Below are 19514 nucleotides of genomic sequence, written 5' to 3'. Positions count from 1 at the left end.
GATAGAAAAGAATTCAATCACTACACAACTCAATATCTTCAATATCTTCAACATCTTATTTGCTTCCAGCATTTTCTTTGTTCATGATAATAATTTTAAAAACATGCTCGAATATAAGATACCTATTGTAATATAAGAATCTTCAAGCCATGTTGTATTTCATGATAAGCCATGCTATGCAACTGTCACCTTAAAACAATAGAGCTGCACAATTGCCTTCAATAACAGATCACCTGTACAAACTCTTGAACAAGGATTATCTCCTCTTCTTCATCTGAAAAATCACCTACAATTTCTTCATGTTCCACATTGTCTTCTGAAAAGTCTACATCATCTTTTTCTTGCAGCTGAGCATACTTTAATTATGCCTCTGCATCTTAGAAACTATTGTTGCACCAGCATCTGTATCCTCAGAAAATATTGCTACACTTAGCTCCTTTCTATTCAAATGAATTGATTACGCACCCTATGCACTAACCGTACGAGACAAGAAACCACCTCTTGTCAAGTGTTTATGATACCACAATTGTCAAACCTTTTGGTAGGGGACCTTCAACTTTCAACCTAGCAAGTAACCCTTAGTGATTCTTGACTGTATTCTTCACCACAACACAGCTATGGGACATTTATCAATACAAATAGGACAGGCTTGCCATGCTCTCACTCTCAAGCCCAACTGATCGATCAAAGTTTCTTTACCTGAATAAAATAACATTCCCTTCCACCAATATATGCTGATAAAAAAACATAATGTAAGAAGACATGGTTAAATGACCATGTAATTAGTTTATCAAACTCATAGTTAGTTTATAGAAAAGAGGACATGAAAGCTTACAAGGAAGCATGATGTCTTCTAGTATAATTTTTGCAAACACATAGACAAAATACATAGCCCACACTCCTGACCATGACTTTTCAACATTGTCTTTTTGTGTTGTGTAGGACAACAATAGCATCACAATTCTCATCATTGTCCATTAGCTAAATACAAGGTGGATGATCTAATGTTGGTTTTTTTCCAAGCTTATGGTACAAGGCTCTCAAAGGGAGTGTTGGTTTAACATTATATTTAGCAAGTTGATCCTTTGAAAATTGTGCATGTAATGTGATTACATGTTATATAAAGTCAAAAACATATAGCACTGCCTATAGATTCAAAATTCACTAGTGCCTCCTTTTGATGTCCCTCCACATCTATTAAATAATTTTAATTACCTTCCATTTTTTTGATGATGTAAAGTCTAAATGTATAATTATGATGCCATCAGATTGGTTCCAATCTGGGCTGCTTTTGTATATAATCATAATTCTGTATTCTGAGCTTTTACAAAATTAGCATTCAAACAAAAAATCTAACCAAGTTCAAACTGCTCGAAAATCAAATCAGTCAAATTTGCTTTCAAACAAAAACTCAAATTGATCTCAGAAATGATTTAATTCAACCTAGGGCAGATTTAGCGAGTTTGTGCGGGGCTTGGGTATCATGGAGGCGTCTGAATTGAGTAACGTAGATGGTGAATTGCAGGCTTGGAAGCCCTACGATGCTGAGCTTGCTCGTTCTTGGGAGAGCATCAACCGCCAATTGGCTTGGGCACAAAGTATAGCGGCGGAAGTAATACGGGAGAAGGGATTTGAGAAGTTCAAGGAGGTCACTGATGGAATAACAGCCTACAGGAAGACTCTTGTGGAAGACCACCTCGAATTTACCAAGAGGAAGGAGCTTGATTACGAGCAAAAGCGCCTATCTCTCTGTCCGCTCAAAAAACGAAGACTGCCGGAGGCTTCTCTGCTACGAAATTCTTCAATCGTCTCTGTTAATTTTGAGGACTGTAAGGAGAAAGTCATCTGGAAGGATAATATTCCTCGGCAGATTGTCGGTGTGGATGAGTTACTGGAAAGTCCTCGACATTTGGTGGCAGAACTAAGATGGCTGCATTTCTTGCTGTATGAAGCCAAAGAGACTGATCTGACCGACGTGCTGAACATGAGGAAAGGCCGAAGTAAAACACAGAATGACAAGGAACTCGAATACCATCCGTTGCTCTTCAAGTTTATGGAAGCGTCATCTGGAGGGCAGCCTGAAGTGAAATTTCTCAGGGAGGTTCATGTGGGAGGGGCACGCGAAGATTTAAGTAGCAGCATTTTGGGTGGAAAATTCAACGAAGCACATGAAGTGAAAGCTGCTTTCAGTCTGGCTGTGAGTGGGAAGCCAGAGACAGGCATCGAGAGAAACGTTGCCGGAATCAGTAAGATGTATAAGTCAAATAAGAAGTATGCAGGTCTGCCATGCCACCTGGGGATTTTCGCAACTCGTTGCGAGTACGTCTGGTTCGTAAAGTTCCGATACGAGCAGCGTGGGGAAGCGGTGGTTTCGTGTGAAGTGGCTCCGGAGTTTCCCTGCGGTCCAGGGTGGGAAATGAGTAACGTGCTTTGCGACCTCGCTCTTCTCAACACGGCCAAAGAGGGCAGCAAGCTCATTGATATATGTCCTTCGGAGCCGAACAATGGATTCCACCTTTTAGTCAGGTAACTCCTCCTTATTCTGCCTTTTTCATACTGATAATTCTGAAATTCAGGTATGTCGACACGCTCTGCACTTTGTACAGCATTCCAAAGGCTCCCCTCGAGCTTGCAAGAAACGACGGTAGCAAAAGCATTGACTTGAGCACAGCTTCTATAGTGGGGCAGGGGTACAAGTCAGTCGTTTTTAAACTTCCGGGGGAAGATTGCGTCATCAAGGTTTCCGACCGCAGCAGAATCGGTAGGGAAACTTTCATTCACGAGCGCGTGGATGGAACCAGTTTCACTCGTCCTCAGCGGAAAGGTCTGCGCTGGTGCGGTCAAGTGCTTGGTGCGGGCGACGGCCTTGAGTGGATGGTACTGGCGGGGTTTGGCAGGCCGGTGACTTCGGACAATGTACTGTGGGATTTTCAGGGCTGTTGGAACCAAGCCTCGGCAGCTTTAGTCGGGCTGCACTCTCGCGGGGTTCTTCACCGTGATATCAAGCCGTCAAATATGCTCATCTTCCATGATGAGCTGTGGTTGAATGACTTCGACTGTTCATGTCTTGTGGACGAGAGCGTGGAGATTAGGAGGATGAGGGTCGGTGCGCCGTACTTTGAGTCTCCTCTGTTTGATGGGGCTGAAGGTTTCCTGTACAGGGATGACTGGTACTCGCTGGTGCTCACCTTTCTGGATCTTCTAGGTTGGTATGGAGGAGGAGCCGACAAGAACTCAACCTTGTCGGCTGCGGTAAGAAATGAAACTTTCCCCGCTAGCTTCAAAGCATGTATCAACTGGCTACTCGCTGATGGGGATGGCCTGTTCCGTGTGGAATTAATGGAAGGTGGTCAAAATAGCGAGGAAACTAAAATTAAAATTAAAACTAAAACTAAGTAAAGGAACCAAACAAAGTTAAATTAAACTTGTGTACTCAAACCAAACTAAACGCTATTGCTAAACTCTCGTCTTCTTTTAGAAATTTATGGACACTAGCAGCTGATTCCTTTGGCTGATTAGTACAGGATACCAGGAATTCTTTCCAGGAAGATGTTTTTCCTGACAAAAGCAGATGCCGCCCACTAGCTGCAGATGTATTTCACTTCCACTTGACAACCATCAAATGCTGTGTGTGTCAATCTGGCACTATAGACCCTGGGAATCTGACTGGACACATTGAGAGTTTCCCATAATCTTATCCTGCTGCAAGCCTTGTACTCCAGCTAGTCAAGCGTGCTCTTAGTGCTACTGGCTTGGTTGGTTATGGTGCTGTAATGTAAGCATAGGCACAAGGAAGCTCCATATGAAGGCCCTAGACAAGCTCCTTCGTGATTAAGATGCGCAGCTTGTGGAACATCTCAGACACAAGATCAAGGGTGTGTGTGTATGGATGCTTTCCTGAATTGATAGAAAGTTTATTTATCTTAGCAACGGGGTGGCCAATCTAAGCGACTAGAGCAAACCGGACGAAATCAACCATAAAACCTTGCTAGAAACAGTTTTAGAAACTAAATATATCTCAGAATCAGAACCATAAAACGGAAGCACATGGAACCCACATGGTCCCAACGTTATTTGTTCACTTCACGAGTCTTGGGAGTCTTGCAATTTGGTCACTGGAGTCCCGGGAATGCCTGGACTCCCCGGGGGGAAGCCCAAGTAGTCCTGGGAGTCCAGCTGCTTGGTAATAAGAACATTATTGTCCTGGTTCTAGTGCCTTCCTTAATCATCCAGTAAATGGTAAACTTCAAATCAACAATCAAAACCATCTAAAGTACGTTCCATAAATCAACTGCCATGGCCTGGTCCAATTGGGCAGGGCTTCAGTAGACGATAGAGATTTCCAAAACCAATATTACTTCTCTGCTATATTTATACCTTACTAATGTGTAAAAAATCATCCTATAGCAACCTCATTTTTTAATTCGTCATATACTTTCATAGACAAACAATTATTGCTAGTCAGAGTTTAAGAAGTTGACAGCGGTTGAGATCAATGGTTTTCTGCTAGTTGGCCTTCCTTCCACTCCTTCGACCTTGATGCACTGAAAGTCAGAATTCCACTACTTAGAGACAAGGGCCCGTTTAGATGATGTAATGCTTCGCTTCCCATATTTCTACTGTTTGAGCCAGTGGCACTCTAGCTTTGCTTTTAGGAAATCTTTTTGTTTAGGCAATTAGTATATACACCATTCAGTATGTATACTTATGTGTATATGGAATCCTGATTACTCTCAACGGTGTTTTCTTTATGTTCTTGCTCAGATGTCCCAACTTTTTGTACTTAGAAACACATGATAGAAGTGCAAACGGGTTGTCTTGTTAAACGTCTTTGCAGTGATAATGGAGGTTAGTTCAAATCTCATAGGATAAATAAAAGTGAATGAGCTAATATATCTATACTTAAAACTTAAAACTTTAATTTTTTTGAAAACTTAAATACTTTGTATACTATTATAATATATCTAAATAAAAAATTATAAACTTATTACTATTTTAATTTTTCATTTAATTTATCATATATAAAATAATGAGTACATTGTTTGTGATTGTACAAATAAATAATAATTTTCTGCACGTTGCAATGCATTATTTACTACAGCATATTTTATTCTAATATGTTGTTACTAGATTGAACCGTTAAAAAAGAGTAAATCAGTTAACACATATCTAATACGCAGAAAAACAAAGAGATTGTTGTTCATGCTGCAGTTGTGCATTTAAGAGAAGAATTTTGCTAGGAAACATTTCTTAATTGTTATACTGGATTTCAAACACCAGGAATGGTTCCTGGCGCTCATGTGGTCAGATCTTCCGTGGAACCCTTGGGCGAGAAGAGCGACCACGTCCATGCCCTGGGTGTGCCTGTCTGTGTCATCTGCGCCAACGACCACGACATGAACGACCACGACTTCATACCAGCAGGAGGAGAAGTTGCTCTTCGTTTGACTTCTTCTTCTTTAAGAATTGCGGACACTTCCCATGGGATCCAATAGAAACATGATTCACCTAGCCAATTTCCAAGCTAGGCTAGGGTAGGGAAAATAGCAGATGGTTTATTTTTCCAACAGTTCTGCACTTCATCAGCTCAGTGAGCTGGGAGGGAGATGACAATGAAACTGTCTACCACGAACAAGTTTGTAGCGTTTGTTGTCTTCATTTAGGGAGATCCTTGGAGAAGATCCTCCAAATCCACGAAGGAGGAGTCCAGATCGAAGAGCCAACTTGGAAAGACGCCAGGGTCCGAGCTTGGGGTCCCTGGCAAGCGGTCCACTCCACTTTGACCGGAGCTAAAGGTTTGCAGTCCAGCAGCAGTTTGGAAAGTTTGAGAAATGCTGGCTTGGATCAGACTTGTTCGCAAGGCCGAGAGAACAAAGCGAAGTTGCATTACCTTCAGGTTTAAAAAGCTCTGGTTTGTAGAGACAAAATGAAGATAACCTAGCGTTCAGTATAAGAAACTTCTTGTGTCCCAACAGCTCACTTGGAGTTGGCCCAAAGAAACCAGCTTTTACATGACTAGAACTGAATTTTTTGTCAAAAAAAACAATCTTATTATTAAGACAAACAATATAAAAAACAAAAAATTAATTTAACTGCATATAAAAAATTAGATGGTAGAAAAAGTGAGAATATAGATTTAGGAAAGCTTATAAATAATAATGAAAAAAGAAAAGTTTTGAAAGTGCAGCCATAGTCCAAAATGGTGGCTTATCAGTACCTATAAACAATAAGCAAATTTACTTCATCACTGTTCCATGGTATTAGTCACAATGTCTAGAACAAGTATCTCTTTCTTGTCTTGCCCACCACACTGTGAAGAATATATATTATACAAACTATAAAACACAAGATGAATAAATGGTAGAATATACCAAAATAGACAAGCATATTTTGAGTATATCCGGTTTTTTTTCGTTAATTTGACATATATTCTGAATGACTCCATCAGGATTACAATCATGAAAAATGGACACCATATTACCTCTTAGTTCTCGTGATCAATCACAAGAAATTAACACCATATTACCGTGTAAACATTATAGAATGAGATTTATTATACTTTTTGCAAAGAAGTTCTACCACAGAAGATTCAACTCTCATACAATAGGTTCCTAATAGAGTAAATTGTATCACTATAATACAGTGTTGATGTGGAGAGCTTTGAGCAGAGCTGTAGCCATTTGTTTGACGAGAACTTGGCCACCCGAGCGCTCACCGTGGCGTTCCTCGATCAGCTTTTGCAGCTTGGAGGGCAGATCATGCTCCACAATCAGTTGCTTGGGCCGGGGATGGTGCTCGTATACAGCCTGCAAGAACTAGTTTTACTCCCAGAAAACTCCACGTTTCACCCATTACCTTGATGAGTTTTAGCAAGTTGAGCCTCGCAATTGCATCTTGATGATCGAGCCGTCCAACCAACAGGGGAGTTAATCCAGACACCGCAAGCGCCGTGTTGAGTCGTGGAGATTTCCTGCACCAAAAATCAAAATGGTCAGACGAAAATAAAAGCACAAAGCATGGAACTTACGTGATGATCTTCAAGAAGGGCTCCAAAATATGTACAAAAGACGAGCCACTGCAAGACTGGAAGAAGGCCACCAGCTTCTGTACCGAGTCTTTCCTGACCAAGGCCGATTCCACCTTGCGCTGGTCGTTGTCGTGGGCCAAACACACCGCCAGAGAATCCAGCGCTGTGACTGCCCAGAACTCGTCGTCCAGAAGGTTCAGGTACACGTCCAGGCCTTTGTGAGCTCGTAATTGCTCTCTGGTATACCGCGATGCGTGAGCCATGTCGCATAGAAGCGGCAGCGCAAACTTCTTCAATGGCGAGTTTGTGGTGATGAAGTGTAGCAAGTGAGGAATAATGCCACACTCAGCAGCTTGCTCTTGTCTCCTTTTGTTGATCTTGCATAGATTGTAAAGAGCATTCAGTACCTGCAGCAGGCAAAAGATTTGTAAGCCTCGGATGGTCTTAGAACTGGAGGACCTGGTTGTGTATTTGCGAAGTATATTGTCCTTCCAGAAGCGGGACTAGATGTTTCATAGCGTCAGCTCGTTGGAGTGGCTCAAGGGTATACGGATCCATCGAAAGCTGACTGATGCACTTCAATATCTGCAAAGTCAAGGCCAGTTATAGAGCGAAGACTCGGCTAAAGAAGTGTTTACCTTGAGTAGTATAGGAGGCTCCAGTTTGCTGAGCATTGTGAACAGCCGGATCAACAAGCTCAGGCTGCACATCGACGACTTGACAACAGTATCTGCGCGAGAAAACTCCAGCAGCAGGTCGGCAACTTTGACAAGATACTCCCTCGCCACTTCTGCATTTAGCGTCGATGTCATTCTTGTAAGCACGCCGGAAGACGTTGCGCTTCCGGGCCTTCCATTGAGGACGCCAGAAAGCGAGAGTAGACCCGATGCCGACTGTGATACTAAACCAGAGGTTGACGCCGTCATTTCAGCTGTTGGCTGCTGAGGTAAGGTTTGCTTTGTCGTCAGGCCATTTGAGGAGCTGCCTTCGTGGCTGAGTCCTAACGCACGAATATCACCTTTCTCTGGATGTAATCTGTCAGTAGAATCGATAAAAAAAACAAGGTTATTACCTGCAAATGCTCGCATCAACGTTTCGAGGTCCCCGTTGTTCTTCCGCGTTGCACCAGAGTGGTGAAGGAGAGGTAAGAAACTGCTGTCAGCCTTCTCTGTTGTTGCACGACCAGAAGTAGCGGGCCTCGTCGATTCTTTATCCAGCATACTTAGAAGCGGAGGAAGTTGTTCATACGACTTCCGGGGCATGTCTGATCCATTTTCTAGATGCCACTGATCGGAGTGATTCTCTGCCGTCTTCTCGGTCCTTCCTGACACCTCCGGCGGCATTCTTTCTTGTGATGATGAGCGACGTCGATTATGACCCAGTACTTTCCCGTCCCCACTATACTCGCCTTGCTTTGAGCTTTCAGGCTGCGCTAGTGGAGACTTCTGTGGCTGCTGCGCCTTCGGAGAATCTGTAGGCGGACGGAGAAAGTCATGTCGAACTCGCAGCGGATCCAGCTGTCCGGATCTTGGACGAATGTGATCAGCATACACTCGAGATGGTTCAAGAGGTCCCGAACGTGAACGCTGAGACGTAGTTTCACCACCGATGGCCGAGTTGCCTGCGCCACTTGCAGAAGCCAGCCTCGCCGCCTCATTCAAGCTATGAAGCGTGTTCACAAGTCGAACAAGGACGCCGCTCTTTGAGAAAATTCTACAAAAATCGTTCCTTGGTGTTGGACTCTTTAGCTCAAACACTTGCCACATGCAGTCAATCGCAAGATGGACCATTTCTCTGTAAAATCAAGGTTAGAACCTGCATAAGTTTTGAAGAAACACTACCTGTACTTCGCATAGTCCGATTCTAGAAAACCAACGAGCACAGGCAAGCCTCTGCAAGCTATGAACATTTGCAGCGTTAAATTACTGCAATATACATGTTAGTCCCTTCAAGTAAGAAATGCAAAAAACTAGATAACCTGCTATTGCACATTTGTTGAACAAAGTACGCAGCCTGCATACGCATTTCCTTTGATTTTTCTGGCGCAGCAAAGTTCATCACAACAGGTATCTGTAGGCACCATGTATCGATAATATATTGCTAGATAAAGAGAGACTTACCAAACCAGCTAAACAAGCATTTTCCTGTATATCAGAACTGTCCTTGACAATCTGGTTAATAAGTTGCAATACTGCATGCATGACCTGCAAGCCTTTATTAGAAATTTTCAGATAGAACCAGACGCTTACTCGATTGTTGTTCACCTCCAGCATTTCAAGCAATGGCATTATCCCATGTTGCAGAATAAGATGAGATTTTTGCTCGGGAAATTCGCGAAAAACGGACACGAGTTTCTGACAAGTGGAAACTATTGCTTCCTCGGGCTCCTCTGGTTTCAATAGACCAATCAATCGGGTAACTTCCACAGCCTGCCGAAGTGTGAGACGTAAGGACATTGCAACGTAATGAGAATGCTACCTGTTTGCCATAGTAGTCTCTTCCTTCCACATTGCCATCGAAACCCTGAATGCAACTGTATAAGCATCAAAATCTACTTTATCACAGTCAGGAAATACCTGAGACTCACCAAACCAGTGCTGTCGAAGTCTTCGTCTTCAACCGCATCCACAATAGCTATAAAGTTCGTTTCTCCGTTCTTATTTTCGGCTCGTTTTCGAGCCATTTTATCGTTCAGCTTCTTTACTAGAGCTGACGAGTCTCTCCCACTGTTCGGAATTGCCAGAGGAGCAGGTGACTTATCTTCCTTCCGTTCAACTTTGGCAGGAAAATCTTCGAACAGATCATCGAGAATTCCATCAGCTGGAGTGTCACTGAACTTACTCAGCTCTCGAATAGTTGAAGTTACACCCTTCACAGACTAAAGCACAAATGTTAGACGAGCAAATTCAAACAGAATGAATATATAATAAAAAAACAAACCTGCGATGGCTCTGTGGGTAGATCTTTGCTGTTCATTTTCGGATGCTGCAACATTTCATCCACTTCTTGAGGGGGTGACATCAGTCTCTCGGGAGTCAAAGATCTTTCAACAGCTTCAGGTCTTCCCATTGTTTCCTCTGTTCCAGGAAAGACCACAGGACGGGGAGCTTTTAGGCTCCCCTCTGGCTCGTCTTGATCCCCGGTTTGTGACGACTCGTCAATAACCAGCAAGTCATTGTTCCTTTTCGTTCCATTTGCCTCACTTGTGACCAATACGCTCGCCAATTCTTGAGAACGAGATTTTGCATCATCATCCTAAACCAGCAAGACGTGTCATCAACAGAAGAGACAGAAATTCAGTACTACCAAGACAAACTCCAAGGATGTCGCTGGTTCAGGTGATGAAGACTTCCTGTCTTCCTTTTTGCTATCTTCAATGCTTCTTTCCAAAACCGTAGAAACATCTTGCGGGATATTGCTACACAAAAAAAAGAAGCTTAAGTACATCTCAAACTCATAAAGGTATTTACCTCAAACGAAGAGAGTTTTGCAAAGCTCGTCGTGAATTACGAATCCAGGAATGCTTCAGCAATGTCTTGGCATCTGGACGGAGCTTCGCATCCTGAAATCAGATTTCAGTATTGCCACTATAAGACAATCGGGAGCGAACTTTTTGAAAGCATTGGTGCAGAAAATCTGTCAATCCAGGTGAGAGATGCTCAGGAATAGGAGGTCGTTCGTCCTGCAAACATGTGATTATTTTATATTTTCGCACAACAAGCAGAAAACAAAAAATACAGATACCTGGACAATGCGAAAAAGTGCAGGCATTGGCTGGAGATCATAGTAAGGAGGCACACATGTCAACAGTTCTATAACAGTACACCCAACGCTCCAGATATCCGACGAAGCACTGACTCCTGACATTTCGACTACCTAACAGAAGCATCGTTCAAGATTAAACAAGGTCGCGCACAGTGAAACGCACCTCTGGTGCCATCCAATACGGAGTCCCAACAACGGAGTGAGTGTTCACGTCAGCTTCAGTTAATTTGGTGGCAACTCCAAAATCCGCAAGTTTTACGAATCCCTGAAAGCTCTACATGTTAGCAAGCAAGCCACTGGCTCAAGTAGTAAACACCTCTTTCGTCGTGAGGATGTTAGCCCCCTTAATGTCTCTGTGAATAACACCTTGTTCATGAAGATATGCCAGTCCTTCCAAGACCTGTGAATATCGAGTTAGCACTCCACTTCTTTGTAATTTATACATGCCTGAGCAATGTATACGGCAACAAGTGACTCTGGAAATGCGCCAAATTTGTTCGGCTTAACAATGCTAGCCAGAGAACCATTCTCGACATACCTGCAGAGAAAACCACACTAATCAAGGCTAACATTGACGGTTAGCTTACTCAAGAATGATATACAGATGTGTCTTGGTCTTGATAGATCCCCTGTACTTGACAATGTTTTTATGGTTTAGATTCTGAAAAGCTTGAACATTATTAGATGAGATCTTTACCAAAACAAGAAACTGCATACCTTCAACAAATCGATCTCTTGCTACAAAACATACATTGACAAGGCATGAGTTCGTAATGAAAGAGAGTAGCTTCCATCTTACCATGATGCTTGCGAGGTCCTCTGGCGGGATGTTCTCCAGAGAAACCTGCTTAATTGCCACAAAGTCCCCATTTTCCAGGTCCAAGCCTTTGTAAACTCTGCCATATGCACCTTTCCCGATTTCATCTCCTATTATCTGTTTAATTACACGATACAAAAGAAGAAGGAAAAACTGATCAGCACGATACAAAAGATAATGAAAATGATCACGATCTCCCTAAACCAAAAAAAGGAGAATGAAAAACTCACATATTTATCATTGAGCGTCTTTGACTTGTGGAAATGAGAAGCCGACGAATGCCGCGACATTTTACCCAAAAACTCTGCTGGGGCCACGGTGCGCTTGCCTTCATCGTTCACTTCATCAGCACGGAATTCCAGCTACAAAACCTCCGTCGAACCGATCCAGCCCCTGACATCCCTCCCAGTGATCCCCGATCATCGTTTCTCGCCAATGCGAGCATTCCCGCGCTAAAACCACGCCTAAAACCCGTGCCTCCCTCCCACATTGGCGCGCGGCTACGCCAAATCAAGCCGAATCGACCGGCACGAAGCCCCGCAGCAGCTCAAATCCGTGCTCTCGATCGATCCTGAAATCCCAGCGTACCTACGAGAGCGATGGCGATGGCGCACGACCTAGCGCCCCGGCTCACACAAACCCTAGAACGCGGCTTACGCAGTAAGGGGCTAATCGCTAGTTTAATTTGCCTCACAGCTGTCAGCCGGTAGCTACCAAGCTAGCGCAAAAAACCAGGCTGGCCTGCGAGAATCACAGCCTGTCCGAGGTTCGATACCAACAGTACAAAGATATTCGTCCAGGTCCGCGGCTCGAATCCCTGGACAATTATACTATTTCTTCTTCTTTGGTTTTGTTCTTCGCGTCATTCTAGTTCTCTTTACTCCTCGTTTAGACGAACTTCTTGCAAACTTAGCTGATGGAACTCCATCAATCCTCTCAAGCAGCGAATCTCGATCGCAAAGTTCTCGTTCTCCTTCGCCAGTCTCGACTTTTCCTGGTGGAGTTTCTCCATTTGCGATCTCACCTGGGGAAGAACGAAAGGAAGAAACGATGTTCTTCGTGAGCGAAAGAGAAGAAAACTCGAGAACTTGCCATCAATCACTGCTTACCAGATCGTCCTCCTCTGCCATTATCGCTATCTCGGCCTGTTGCTTGAGCTTCTCGATCAGCTTCGCGTTCTCTTGCTCCAGCTTCTCGTTCTCTTGCTCGAGCTTCTCGTTGTTCGCTTCCAGCTTCTCGATGCGTCTCAACGCGAACTCGAGCTCCTCTCGAAGAGCTTTCATCTCCTGCTGCTCCACCACCACCTGAGAAGAGAAGATCGATTAGTTCTCTTGTTCCCATGTTTCATTCCAAATTCACCTTACTTCTCGAGAATGCTGGATGTCCAAAGTCTCAAATTCTCCTTCGCGAGTTGGATCCAGTGGCAACACGGCGGCCTCTTTGCGCGGCTTCTGCGACGGGCTTCTCATAGACATGAGATTCGAAGCTTTCGTTTCTACTCTAGTAAAACCATCCTGCCATTAAACACGAGAGAAACTTAGCTTTGTCCAAGAATCTGCCAAATACCTCGATCGCCTTGCCGATTGAGCCGCCGAATTGCGACAGGCTCGATGCAAACGCTTCCAGCTTCTTCTGGAGCGGCGGCGCAGAGCTCTCAAATCCTGCTCTCGCCGAGAATTCCTGCGGTATTTCACTCAATCTCCACTCGATCATCACTTGCATGGCCTACCTCGCAGAGATTTTGCTCCCGCGTCTCAAGATCCCGACCGCGATTGTGAAACCAGCTGCCGACGCGCCCGCGGCTCCGATCATCTGCAAATGCCGCCTTGGCCTTCCTCGACACATTGCTCCAAATCTCCCTGCTCCCGATGCCGCCACCGCTGCGCTCTTCCACCGCCATCGCTGCGCACTGAGAGAAGCACGACCTAGAAAAGAGTTCGAAATAATTCTGTGATAATCCAGGCCGCCCGTTCACGAGACCCGTTACTTTCCACTTTGGAATGGCAACGAGATTGTCGCCATCCAACGGCTACTTGTCAATGGAATAAATCTTTCCTGTGTGTATTAAATCTGTGCTACACAATAGTGTCGATGATGTTAGCTATATAACTTACACAAGCTTCACATCGTCGTTCTCGTCGCGCCTCCTACAAACAACAAACCTTCCTTTTTTTTTCCCGTCGCAAATCTCTCGCCCTCTCTCCTCCTAGTCCGCACAAACCTTACAAACTCTCGCTCGATCGATCGAATTCTCCGCTGGCATTGCATAAGTAGCGCGTGTGTGTGTGTGTGTGTGTGTGTGTTGTTTCTCCTATAGAAGAGTGAACAGCGTTGTTTCATTGGACTTGTGGACTTCGCCAGCACAAAGCACGGGCTCCAGGAGCTCTGGACACGGCTAGCGCTTGTGAAGTTCTTTGAACCTGTGAAGAACAATGCGTAAGTTTCAACGAAGAGAATGGAGGAAAGAAGCAACGAGAGAATGGACCTGACGGCTGCGGACATGCTCCAGAAACATAGCAACGTTTGGAAGCGACAATTGCTGCGAGTCCTCTTTGCTTACTGCCTTCTGGAAGCATATGATGTCACCATCTTCCAACTGAGAAACGTACAATCAGGGTCAAATATAAAAATAGTTCTACCCGTACCTGACTGTCTCGAAACGTAAGTTTCTTGTCAATTGGTTCGCACATCACATTCGGGTCAAATTTAATTTCCTGTCGAAAACAATGATGAAGCAAATCAATATAGAATAAAAACATTATCTACCTCAAACAGTAGAATTTCTTCACCAGATGGATAACCCGCGATCTCATTCAGCTTTTCTACGATGTCCGCAGCTCTTCCATTGGCCTTCACCATTAACTTTCCCGCATATCTGAACAGGAAAAAGAATAATTTGATGGATTAGAAATAGTTCTAAACATACCTTAAATCTTCCTTATCCGGAATATACAGTTTCAGGAAAAGCAAGATATCATCCTTCGTTTTCTCGGATGGAGATAATGGAATGTACGTGTCCTGCACACGTGAAGCATTAAAGTGAGTTTCTCTGACGAACATTTCCTTACTTGAGCCTTTTGAATCTCCAAAAACAGCCTCAGTTCACCATTGTATGTCTTGTTTGTTGCTGTCTCTTTGATGTTCCCAACCATCTGTGATTCCTCTTGCTCATTCAATGGTCTGCTCGGACGGTAAGTATGGTTTTGACGCTTAGCCCATAGCCAAAACCTTTGGCAATTTACGGGAACGTTGAACTCCTTGGAAACTTCCTCCTAAAAGCGCAAAGTCAAAAACTTCGGACAGCAGAGCGTTGGGCTACAGACCTTGAATTTTGCGAATGGCAGCTGCTTCAGAACTCGAAAACTGTGAATTCTATCATGATCAACGAGATCAAAGAAAATGTCTCTTCCTATTTGTTCCGAAATATCGTCTTCTCTCGTTACCTGGTAAAAGCGTCAACAGACCAAAATCAAAGACAATGGTGGACTACCTTTATGACAGTGTACAAATGAGCTTCAGACTTCTCTTTCCGTTTTTTCTCTTTGTCATCGTACTCCCGTTTTAGCCTCACCTGAAGTCCATATAGTTATAAAACACAAATGAAAATCATAATAAGCATACCCGTAAATGCTCTGCAATATCTATTTCGTCCACATTGCAAATTATCCGATCTTTATCGCACTCTCGGACGTAAACAAGCATATAAGCGTTTGAGTACTTCGTAAATTTGAACGCAGTGTTGTTGAAACCAGGATTCGCCTGTGGAAGCTGCGCAGCACATTAGCAAAAATCGCACAAAAATTAGCAAGAAACATACTTCCTCCTCTCCACCATATTGCTCCTCGAGAACTCTTTTGGTTTCTTCTTTTGTCACGCGTTCATCGTCAAACTTATACCTGCCAGGAAACGAGACTTAGCGAGAATGTTCCGAAAACCTGATCAACTTCTAGCGTCATTTTAGCATTCAAAACTAACTACCTAAGTCAGTATCTGAAAGTACCACTGATCAGATAAAGTTGGTCTGATAAATGCGTAGTAGTGCCCTCCGTGTACACCTCCACTATGCACCAAGACGCTGGAATATCAAAACCCGGATCAGACTACGTGGATAAGCTATTCAATGTTTACCTATGCAAAGAGTACAAATTCCTCACGCTTCTATCGGCATCCGGCGATAAATATTTGCCGTTCTCCTTATCTAAATCCAATTGCAGAGGAAACTCGTAGCGATCGTTTATCTGCCAGCATAATTAGGCACTGTTCAATAAACAGCCCAAATTCAGTGAATGGAACTAGGAACCATCCACCAACACAACGTAGTTCAAGCTATTACCTTAACCATTGTGTCTCGCACAAAATCATATTCAAACCGCTTGAGTTGAAGCTGGAGAACAGGGGGAAAATCCACAAAGAGCACGCCCTTGCGTGCATCCTAAAAGAAACAACCATTAAACCTTCTTGACATGGAACACGAAAAACAAACCTGAAGGCCATGCTGTTCAGCGTGATACTTGTTATCCCCTTCGAGCTTCTCTACCTCGACGTACTTATCAAACGACGCATAAACATCCTTGCAGCCTTTTACATCAAGCTGCAAATCTGTTATTCCAACGGGTTAACAATATTGCCTGAAATTCCCGAAAATGCAGAAACAAACCATAAAAAGATTCCTTTCGAGTGGACTTGTAGTCCACATTGATGCATTCAATATAATTCATATGGTGGCCTTCGAAAAGCTGCTGTATGGTACCTTCAACAGCAGTACTCTGTAGTGGAGCTTGGTGTTAGAAAACATTTAACGTGAAGAAAATAGCAGTAAACCTTCATCTTATCCTCCAGCTTCTCGCACAAAACACGGTTCAATTCTTGCACATCATGCTGCATAAACGAATCGTACGTATCCCAACCAAACGATCTAGTCAAATCTTTAGTTGCAACACTCGTGTCGCTATACTGGATCTTATAGAACAAACTTTGAAGTGCCAGTGGTATACTACTGGATGGAACATCATGTTCCGTTGTTGGCATATGGTATACTGCCTGCCAACACGAATAACTGTAAAACAAGCAAGAAAATCGAGATGGTTACCTTTCGGAAAAATGGCAGGTGATACAGTGTCTGTAAAAGAGAATTCATGTAACAAGTAGCTCCTTGGTTTTTCAGACCTACAAATCCCGTCTCTTTCTTTGAGTCGTAAGAGAAACTGTCTATCATCTTCCGCACGTTAACATCGGCCTCCAGTATAAGTGTATCGTTGACAAGGTATCCTCTACCGGGATCATACAGATCATGTAGAGGCATGAAAGAAGTAAACCCCCAGTCACTCTCCTTGGCGTTAAAATGGTGCTGAGTATCTGAAAAGATATAAAAACGTTGATCAAGATTCCAAGAAAAGAATGTCACCTTTTCTGATGCTCAGCTTGGGATCAAACTGGTTGATAACCGCCAAGTTGAACTGTGCAAATCGGCTCCAGCCGTAAGAAAGGCTTGCCGAATCCGCCACATCCAAGTACATGGAAAGGCAATCCACATTGTTGCCTTGGGTAAACACCAGTATCCTCCTGCATACAAAGATCAACAAGCGCGAAAAAAAGGAGCTGAGATTCAGTACCATTTGTATCCACCGATGACGAAAGGATCCGAGTAGTATTTTTTTATGGTGATCTTGGAGAAATTCTCGATCGGCCAAGTGAATTTTCCACACAGTGGATCCTCGGCTGCTCGGCTCTCTCCAGACACTGGAACGGTCTCGGCTTGGCTAACAACTGATGAGAAACAAGCATGAAACCAAAACGATAATTATCCATCATCCTACCTTCCATTGCCTCCGCCGCGTCGGTGGCATTCGGATTAGCGCCGGCGGCAACGAGCACACCTCCTTGCTCCTCCTATCACACAGCAAGCACCGCCAATTTCACTCCCGGGACGCGAAATTCCCAGAGCTCACAGAATGCGCGCCGGATCTGAGCTCCAAAACCTAGAAATTCTAGGACAAGAATGCGGCACTCACCTCCACAGCCATCGCCATTGCTGTCATCGCGCGCGCGCGTCCTCCGCCCCGCCCGGCGCTGTCTCGCGGATTGGAATCGCTTAGAGAATTGGAGAGGCCTTAGGGTTGGGACGAAGCGGGCGAGACCTAGGATAAAAGATCAAAGTTTCTTATTCGCTTTGCTACAAACTGGGCAGTGTGAAAACGAGGGAGCAAGCAAAGGAGACTGAGAGGGACGCCCTCGCTGCCCTCGCGAGGAGTGAGGTGGCATCCACGTGGCGCTCATCCAGGGGCTATTGAACACGTGGCCAATCTGAGAAAAATAATGTCAGAAATTCCTTTTCTTCCAAACGTGCTCACGAAGTTGCGTGCTCGAAACCTTTAACGCGCTAAAGGCATATGCCAGGGATATGCTCGGCCATGGAATCTTTAGCCCCTTTGGCAGGATATGCCTTGGCACTAGTGATCCAGCGCTTTTGCAGCTCGCGCAGCTCGAGCCAAGGCGCGGTGGAGTGGATCTTGGCGCGCACTCCACGCTTCTCTTTTCCCTGGATCAATCGATCACCGCAATCTCGCTAGTGTTCTCTGTCGTCGCGGGATGATTCCAGGCGAAATCGATAGGTTTCTTCGAGAATCCGTCACTTCCACGGCCAATCGCCAGCATTCTAGCCCTCGCTAAGCGCACAGAGGGATCTGGCGCGATCGATCGCCAGGATGCTGGATCAGGTTCTTTATTAGGTAGGGAGAATCCTCGAAATATTTTTCCAGAGGAGCGAGAATATGAGCGTGAGCGAGGAATCTCTCAAGCGCTACGTGGAGCACGCGAGCTACAGATGCTACCAGGATTTGCTCGTGGATTCCCGGGCCGACGAGACGGAAGGGTGGAAGCCGATCAAGAGCAAGCGCGGCATTGCGATCTCTTGCCGGAGAGATGGCAACAAGACGATCGTGATGCGAGGCCAGAGCGTGCTCAACATCTCCCCTTCCAAATTCCAAGCGGTCACCAACGCGATCGACACTGCCAAGGTACTTCTTCTATTCTTTCGAGAGCACGGAAGGATCTTCTTCGAGAAGAAAAAAAAAAGCCAAAAACGAGGGAACAAACTTCCCAACTATCTGGTGTGTTTGTTTTCGCTGATGGTTTTCTTTTCCTTTACCAGCAATGGGACAAGAGCTTCATTGAAGGCCAGTGCTTGCATCGCCTGGAAGACAATCTAAACATCTTCCGGCTCGTCTTTGGGCGCAATTCCAGATCACCGCTCTTTAGAAACCGGGAGTTCATCGTTCACGAGAGGCGCGAGATCATGGACGACGGTACGGTGGTAAGCTTTCACTCCAAAACCTTTAAACTTTTTCCCGATTGATGATCAAGTTGAGAACATGATCATGTACGGCCGCCGTGAAGCTCACGAACTTGTGTGTTCTTGGTGGATTCAACTCCCAGGTGGTTGCCGTGACGTCTCTTCCGCAGGAAATGGCTGCTGGAATCTTGCCACCCCGCGGCCAACTCGTGCGTGGCTTGCTTCTCTACTCCGGCTGGGTGGTGGAGCGGATCCAACAGAGCAATGCTTGCATGGTGACTTACATCGTCCAGGTATGTCTAAATCTCGCTGTTTCAGTGCAAGTGTGAGTGATTTTGTATGGTTTCTGCAGGTTGATCCTGCTGGCTGGCTTCCCAAGTGCATAGCAAACATGCTTGTGGTGAAGCTGGTGTTTGTCATATACCACTTATGCAGGCTTGCGGCAGTCACATTGTCAACTCATTCTGAGGAAATCACTATGAAATAACATGCGAATGTATGTATGTGCTGTTTCAGATCTTAAATTATTCTTGATTTGCGAGCGGGTCATACAAAACTGACTAAATCACTGAGAAGTACTCTGTGGATATCTTGTAGCTATGTAAATTATTCTT

At 44.5% G+C, this 19514-nt stretch overlaps 4 protein-coding genes across 6 annotated transcripts; 1 reads left to right on the top strand and 3 right to left on the bottom strand.

The window, feature by feature from the left end:
• Positions 1 to 6532: 6532 nt before the first annotated feature.
• Positions 6533 to 12255, bottom strand: LOC9648213 (MAP3K epsilon protein kinase 1). Of its 2 annotated transcripts, none has more exons than XM_024685553.1 (24): positions 11840 to 12255; positions 11592 to 11726; positions 11510 to 11530; positions 11380 to 11453; positions 11240 to 11330; positions 11109 to 11192; positions 10956 to 11057; positions 10772 to 10903; positions 10638 to 10709; positions 10498 to 10589; positions 10334 to 10445; positions 9968 to 10282; positions 9604 to 9905; positions 9506 to 9560; positions 9277 to 9456; positions 9148 to 9231; positions 9006 to 9097; positions 8869 to 8952; positions 8100 to 8821; positions 7666 to 8051; positions 7487 to 7612; positions 7028 to 7434; positions 6856 to 6970; positions 6533 to 6806 (listed from the first exon to the last, which is right to left on the bottom strand). In XM_024685553.1, the coding sequence occupies exons 1-24, from the start codon at positions 11897 to 11899 to the stop codon at positions 6633 to 6635; spliced, it is 4017 nt and encodes a 1338-aa protein (XP_024541321.1). In that variant the 5' UTR covers positions 11900 to 12255; the 3' UTR covers positions 6533 to 6632. The 2 variants fall into 2 exon arrangements, with proteins under 2 accessions (XP_024541321.1, XP_024541322.1); XM_024685554.1 differs by having other exon boundaries at positions 9506 to 9550; positions 9615 to 9905.
• A 73-nt stretch (positions 12256 to 12328) lies between these two features.
• LOC9648212 lies at positions 12329 to 13589 on the bottom strand. Its single transcript, XM_002980468.2, has 5 exons — positions 13339 to 13589; positions 13176 to 13289; positions 12974 to 13123; positions 12719 to 12913; positions 12329 to 12633 (listed from the first exon to the last, which is right to left on the bottom strand). The coding sequence occupies exons 1-5, from the start codon at positions 13507 to 13509 to the stop codon at positions 12487 to 12489; spliced, it is 777 nt and encodes a 258-aa protein (XP_002980514.1). The 5' UTR covers positions 13510 to 13589; the 3' UTR covers positions 12329 to 12486.
• Positions 13590 to 13649: 60 nt separating this feature from the next.
• On the bottom strand, positions 13650 to 17852 carry LOC9656281 (ubiquitin carboxyl-terminal hydrolase 13). Of its 2 annotated transcripts, none has more exons than XM_024685555.1 (21): positions 17621 to 17852; positions 17426 to 17498; positions 17222 to 17375; positions 17014 to 17171; positions 16699 to 16964; positions 16431 to 16649; positions 16267 to 16375; positions 16093 to 16208; positions 15943 to 16041; positions 15738 to 15847; positions 15610 to 15684; positions 15427 to 15505; positions 15231 to 15377; positions 15100 to 15180; positions 14933 to 15052; positions 14678 to 14881; positions 14536 to 14627; positions 14376 to 14484; positions 14255 to 14323; positions 14095 to 14205; positions 13650 to 14029 (listed from the first exon to the last, which is right to left on the bottom strand). In XM_024685555.1, exons 1-21 carry the CDS (start codon positions 17645 to 17647, stop codon positions 13946 to 13948), a joined length of 2502 nt encoding a protein of 833 aa, XP_024541323.1. In that variant the 5' UTR covers positions 17648 to 17852; the 3' UTR covers positions 13650 to 13945. The 2 variants fall into 2 exon arrangements, with proteins under 2 accessions (XP_024541323.1, XP_024541324.1); XM_024685556.1 differs by having other exon boundaries at positions 15231 to 15368.
• Positions 17853 to 18057: 205 nt separating this feature from the next.
• Positions 18058 to 19456, top strand: LOC9648211 (START domain-containing protein 10). The gene is made up of 4 exons (XM_002980614.2): positions 18058 to 18625; positions 18760 to 18921; positions 19044 to 19193; positions 19253 to 19456. Exons 1-4 carry the CDS (start codon positions 18380 to 18382, stop codon positions 19385 to 19387), a joined length of 693 nt encoding a protein of 230 aa, XP_002980660.1. The 5' UTR covers positions 18058 to 18379; the 3' UTR covers positions 19388 to 19456.
• The last annotated feature ends 58 nt before the right edge of the window (positions 19457 to 19514 follow it).

Source organism: Selaginella moellendorffii, unplaced genomic scaffold, assembly GCF_000143415.4.
Source record: "Selaginella moellendorffii unplaced genomic scaffold, v1.0 SELMOscaffold_45, whole genome shotgun sequence".
NCBI lineage: Eukaryota > Viridiplantae > Streptophyta > Lycopodiopsida > Selaginellales > Selaginellaceae > Selaginella > Selaginella moellendorffii.
This window is presented reverse-complemented; position numbering and strand designations above follow the sequence as displayed.